Here is a 6000-nt window from a genome sequence, read left to right as displayed (position 1 = left end):
ATTTCATACCATCCCCTAACATTACACCGTGTACGGTACGACATGGTCCAGCCCTGCTTCTCACTCCCACATCTGTCCTCACCAGGCTGTTGATTTCTGATGAGACTCCAGATTTACAGAAAGTAACTCGAAGTCATATAAACAAGCGTCAGCAGAAGACCAGATCAAACAGGTGATGGCGCGGCTCTGCGGTTCCTGTTCTTGCAGGTTCTGGCTTCACATTAAGCCCCGAGCTTTTACTCGCAGTAATTACATTTCAGAACGCCCTGATTGTCTATTTCACTCCATTGACTTTGAGATGAAGGCTTTAAGTCTCTTCTGTTTCCCTTTCACATTCCCGCACAATGAGCGGACTTTTTAAGGTGCCCTTCCCTTTTGCCCTTGAGAAATCTCCAGTACTTTAAATATTTCCAGCAGAAACAATCGCGCCGGTTCGGGGGCGTGTGGAGCAGAGCTTGTTCAAACACGCCTCCGCCGCCGAAACGCAGCTTTTATACCCTAATTGAAGGTAAACCAGCAATCAGGGGAGAATAATTGTTGAAATGTTGTCAGATAAAATCCTCCCTGACCTACTTCTAATAGTGTTTTTAAGGCCTACTTCTGTGGACTCATTGCAGGACTATAAAACAATAAAAGCCTCATGATCCAGACAGGAGTCAACACTGTGTCATTAACCGCTCGTATTTTGCTGCTCCTGTAACCCATTTTTTTTTTGCTTTCTTGGCTGTCCGTCCGACACGGTACAAAGTTTCACCTCCCTTCCTCTTGACACAGAACCCCAACTCTGCTCTCTAATTCTGCCGCCCCATAATTCTGAGAAATCTTCGAGAAAAGCCTTTGAAGGGAGCGAGAGGCTGAGCGAGGTGCGAATTGTTATTCAGTCGCTGAGATATACAAATCCTTTCAACCCCCCCAGACTTGGCTAAATTATTTTGGAAGACATGTGAGCCAGTTTAATCATGTCTTGCAAGGGTAAATCATCACTGTGTTTTTTTTTTTTTTTGCTTTTTGCTTTTTTGCGAAAAAAATATTATTACTTCTTAAATTACACCTTCACCTCATTTCTGGAGGGTTGCTATGGTGACATCCGCAGGGACACCAAAAGGAAATAAACCTGCTGCTTCAAAGACGATCCCTGAATGCCAGAGGGCAAAACTTGTGTTGATGCAAAACAATATCAAAGATTTAGACGGAGATGGATGGACGCTGCAGCGCTCCACGACCCGCCTCGCCGACTTCAACACCTTCAAATGGTCATCCGTGTTAACGTTATTCAGTGGATAAATGTTCGAGGTGCGTTGCCTTCACATGCAACAAGCCCGGCGCCGGAAGAAATAAATGAATACATGAAATCCATTCGAGCAAGGAAAAAACACAACTACTGTTTGTGAAAATACTGATTTTTGACGTGGATGTTAACAGGAAACGTAAATTAATCTTTTTTTTATTTACAATTTTTTAAAATTATTAATATATATTTTTAAAATAACTGCAGGTATCCATAAAATCCATTTTTTTCTGATTTAAATACAAAATAAAGAGTGTTATTTTATGGTCAAGCGTCGCAAAAGAACTAATTGTACTAATTGTAAAAATACAGACTTTCGATGTGGACATTAAGTGCAATTTTTATTTATTTTTTTAAACAAAACAAAAAAACATTTACATTGTAAAAAAAAAAAAAAAGTATTTCTAGATATTATCTTCAAGTAAAGTATTTAACAGTTTTAATTTTTTAATCCCTAACACGGCCGTTTTAACCCAAAAATACAAGCAAATATCTGTAAAATAATGATGTCGTAGCTTATTTAAATAAAGGGAAAATGCTGTGATTTTACTGTTGAAAATAGTAAAAGAACAAATTATTGTTTTAGATGTGGACATAATTTACAGTTGGCCTGTTTTTTATGGTTAAACATGTGAACTAATACTTTTATCTGTCATTTACCAAAACAGAGAAAATCTATAAAATACCAGTTTTAAAAATATTTACCTTTTTTTTATTTAAAAAAAACAAGATTTTTAACATACACAATTTGTCCTTAAAATATTGCCAGATATCATACAGCATGATATCATTTAAAGTTTCGGCCTTTCTTATTATGTGTAGCTTGTCAATTAATATTTTTTTTCTGTAATTTTAATAGTTATTATCTCTAATTCAAATCTAACAAAATGGGGGAATTTATAAATTAACAGTGTTAAAATAATTACCTTTATTTTATCCTTAATATACATCATTTGTCTTTCAAATGTTGACAGATATTTGTTAAATAATTTTTGCTATATGATGTTGACATTACTGACAGTTCTGACCTGTCTTATTATGCTGAATGTGTACATTAATAGTTATTATCACTAATGTAACAAAACGGGGGTAAATGTTTAAGATAACAGTAAATTGTTAAAAACAAAATGTTAAAAAAATGTAAACAATCTTTTGTACAGTCTGTGCCAAAAGGCTTTCAATTTGTAAAAGCTGGTAAATTTTAAGAATTAAGCGCAGCTCTGGTTTTGACTGACAGCATAAATAACAGCACTGTGGCAATGAACAAAAAATGAACAAAAGTGTTGGAATAAAGACGACGTTCAGGAAGTTCAGAGTCGTCTCGTTTCCGGTGGCGAACATCTACCGACTCGTCAGAACCGCCTCGTCAGGCAGAGAAGCGACATTAAAAGTTACTCAGGAACTCTGGATCTCAAACTAAACGAGAGAATGTCAACACAATCACAAAATCAGCATCAGCGCTCACGTCCAGCCCCATGAACATCGATGCCAACGCTAAACCCGATCATCTGACTATGAATCAGACTCCAGAGGGAACTCCAAAAACTCTGCCTTTCACCTTTATTAATTTAGGAAACTTCAAGAGGAAAATTTTTAAAAACTATCAGTCAAAATCAGTGCATCAGGGGACAAACACCGCCGTTAAAATCTTCGTTTTTTTCTCCCTTCAGAGCCACAGAGGGCTTCGTGCGGCCATCTTAATGAATTATGACGCGTAAACTTCACTTCACGTCTCTTTAATGAAACCGAGACGACGTCTGAATCGTACATTATAACCAAAACCCCAGACGATATTTGTTCTCGTATCATTGCGACTGATCACAGCTTCTGTGTCGTAACAAGTCCCCTGTGCTTCGCCGCCGACTGAAAGTTTCCTTCCAAGATTTCTATTCAAATATCTGTGAAAGCAGCCGCATTATAACAGAATCATCATTACAGCTGCTGCAGTAACACCATGACTGACGGCTCCTCTAACAGCTGATGTATACGCTGAGTTTTTGCAGAGAAACAGGATCTTGGAGCTGCCTGACAAAGACGCGCTCGTGGAGTCAGATGTGAAGGCCGAGGCCTGCTTCGTATATAGAAAGAGGTCAGAGAGCAGCACAATCCATCACAGCCACAGCTTCAGTCCCTCCTGTGTGGATATTTCTTCTATCAGCGGCACAAAAAAAACTAACTTTAAACTATTTACAGCATTCCACTAACCCATTTAATTCAATTATAAAAATGCATTAAAAAGATATTAGGCGTAGACGCAGTTTAATGAAGCATGTTTACTTGGGGATATTGTTTGTAATGAACTGTTTCTCGGCGGATCTCGGTGTCTGAGATGGGAAGGAGGAGGAGGAGGAGGAGGAGGAGGATTCGAGGAGGAAAAGGTGAATGACAAACGTCAGAATAATAAATGATTCCTGCTGCCGTGTTTACCCTGATTTGGAGCGTTGGTTTGCTCACGTAGCAGCAGCTGCTGCTGACTCACTCTGTTTGTCAGAGGAGGGTTGATGTGTCACCTACACCAGGACGTGGACTCTAGAAGTTAACTCCGTCCCACCGCTAGTTAAACCCAAAGACTGTATAAAAGATGGACGTAGCAACCGGCCCTGAAAAATGAAGCCAACCCGGAAGTGTCAAAAACCTGTAATATCACTACGTCCACTAGATGCTGGCTCCAAAAAGTCCTGGCTCCCATAGACTGGAATTGGAAAAGAAGTGATCACAGATCACCAAATACTGCATTCCTGCAGCTCAGGATTTTTTTCTTATTAGTTTTCATCGTCAAATCGAGAGATCAGGTGGCCAATCTGAAAACAAATCAATACTGAATTTTTTAAAAATCATCAACATTTTGCGGGTCAAGGGGCGTGGCTGGCTTGATTGACAGTCGGCAGCGACCATACAGATGAAGCGAGCAGAAGGCGGTAAATGTGGGCGGGCAGAGAGGGCCCGCCTCTCAATCCGTCTGACCAATCACTGCTCCTATGGCTCCGCCCCCCTCCAACGATTTTTGCGTCACTGGCTCCAAAAATCCAAGATGTCAACCAGGAAGTAGCAAAACCCTGGCTTCATGTTCTAAGTTTTTAAGCTGTAAAATTTTAGTGAAGTGAGACAGTAGACTTGAAACCCTGAATTCAAGGTGGAGAAAAATGAAGTTATCGAGCTAATTTTGACTTTAAATGTCACAAAATATTAAGCTAATGCAATTAACGTCATTAATATGCCAACAAAACCCATTAAAAATACATTTTTATTAACTAAGGATGCATTTAATTAGGTAGAAGAGTTAGTTCTAAGAGTTTAGTCCAAACTACAAACTTGGATCTTTGCTGACGTTCGGGGTTTTGACAACTTTAATCAAAATGAGGAAACATTTGATTCATTGCAGCCACTTTTAAGTCATTTCTGTGACTGTCTTTACATTTCTTATTATGAAAGATCAAACAGAACCGCCATGCTACATAAAAAACACGTACGGTTTTGTATATTGTGCCAGTGTGACTCGCTGAGCATCTTGAGAAATCCTCATCCATCTCACATTAATGATGTTTTTTTTCTAAAATAACAGCTAATAAAGCAGGTACAGTGAACACTGGGCCAAAGCTTCAGCGGCAGCCAACCAAATCTGCACAAAAAAAAAAAAAAGATGCCAACTTTGGTTTCTTCTAACTCCAGTCATCAAACACACAACGCGACGCACCTCCAGTGTGATTAAACGCTAACATGTGCAGGATGCAGGCTGTCACATGACGCGGCTTTAGATGCACAAATCTCGTAATTATGCTACAGATGAGAGTGATTTAATCAGATCTAAACGCGCCACGATTAAAACACATTCAGGCTTTATGTTTGCTTTTATTTATTTTTTTATTTCCTGTTTGTGGCGTGAAATCTGCGCGCGCCTGCCACGAGACGGAACATTTTAGCAGGGAATTTACAAATGGATCCAGCTCCGATGCCACTGGGAACAACTGACGCTTTCAAGCAGAAAATCTCAGACAAATCACAATTTACCAACTAATGAAACCACTCAAGATTATCCCCCGTCCGCCTGCGCCCACCGTCCTCCGAGCTGCAGCGCCGGCGCTCGCAGGAGCACATTTGGCTCCAGTCACTATCTCACTGCTAATGCTATATTCCTAAATAAGACAATAGCAAAATAAATAAAAAAAAATAGAACCTGGCGCCGGAAAAAGCATCAATTCCAAAGATGCTGGCGCGAAAGCAAATCTGTTTTTAGAGCAAACAAAGACAACTCTGTGATGTGTACTTACCCTCTGTGGAGTGGACTTGAGCCAGAGTGATGAGGAACCAGCAGAAGGTTTGTAGTTTCCACAGGGAGCATGCCATGGCGCCTGGCGGTGATGGTTGGTGGCAGGTTTTGTGTCGTGGTTAACAGGTTCTGATTAGAAAAGTCCAAGCCAGTTGGTCTCAGAGATGCTCATCATTGATCCTCTCACCTGTGGAGCAAAACAAAAAAGAAGAAGAGACTCTCTGAAATGCGTCCCAAACAAAGGAGCTGTGATTTCAGCGTCACAAGGCACATCATGCTGCCGCATTTACATTCCACCGCACAAATGTGACAAAGCTGTGAAACCCACGCATGAAAATAAGCCCAGAAGGTCAATAATCCCGAGAAGGGAAATCCCTTAATGGCAGCTCAATGCTAACCATTTCAGCGGCAGGGAGGGGCCGGGCCGGGCCGAGCCGAGCCGAGC

General features: G+C 40.4%; 1 protein-coding gene across 1 annotated transcript in view; it reads right to left on the bottom strand.

Annotated features, from left to right (window-relative positions):
* LOC103371592 (latrophilin-2) overlaps positions 1-6000 on the bottom strand; it is a 104696-nt gene that overhangs the window by 75257 nt on the left and 23439 nt on the right. Inside the window, exon 2 of the mRNA XM_008300964.1 lies at positions 5557-5742. Within this exon, the coding sequence (XP_008299186.1) occupies positions 5557-5632 (76 nt within the window). The 5' untranslated portion in view covers positions 5633-5742. The remainder of the gene's footprint in view (positions 1-5556; positions 5743-6000) is intronic.

The sequence above is a fragment of the Stegastes partitus genome, unplaced genomic scaffold, assembly GCF_000690725.1.
Source record: "Stegastes partitus isolate 25-593 unplaced genomic scaffold, Stegastes_partitus-1.0.2 Scaffold1614, whole genome shotgun sequence".
In the NCBI taxonomy this organism is placed as follows: Eukaryota; Metazoa; Chordata; class Actinopteri; family Pomacentridae; genus Stegastes; species Stegastes partitus.
This window is presented reverse-complemented; position numbering and strand designations above follow the sequence as displayed.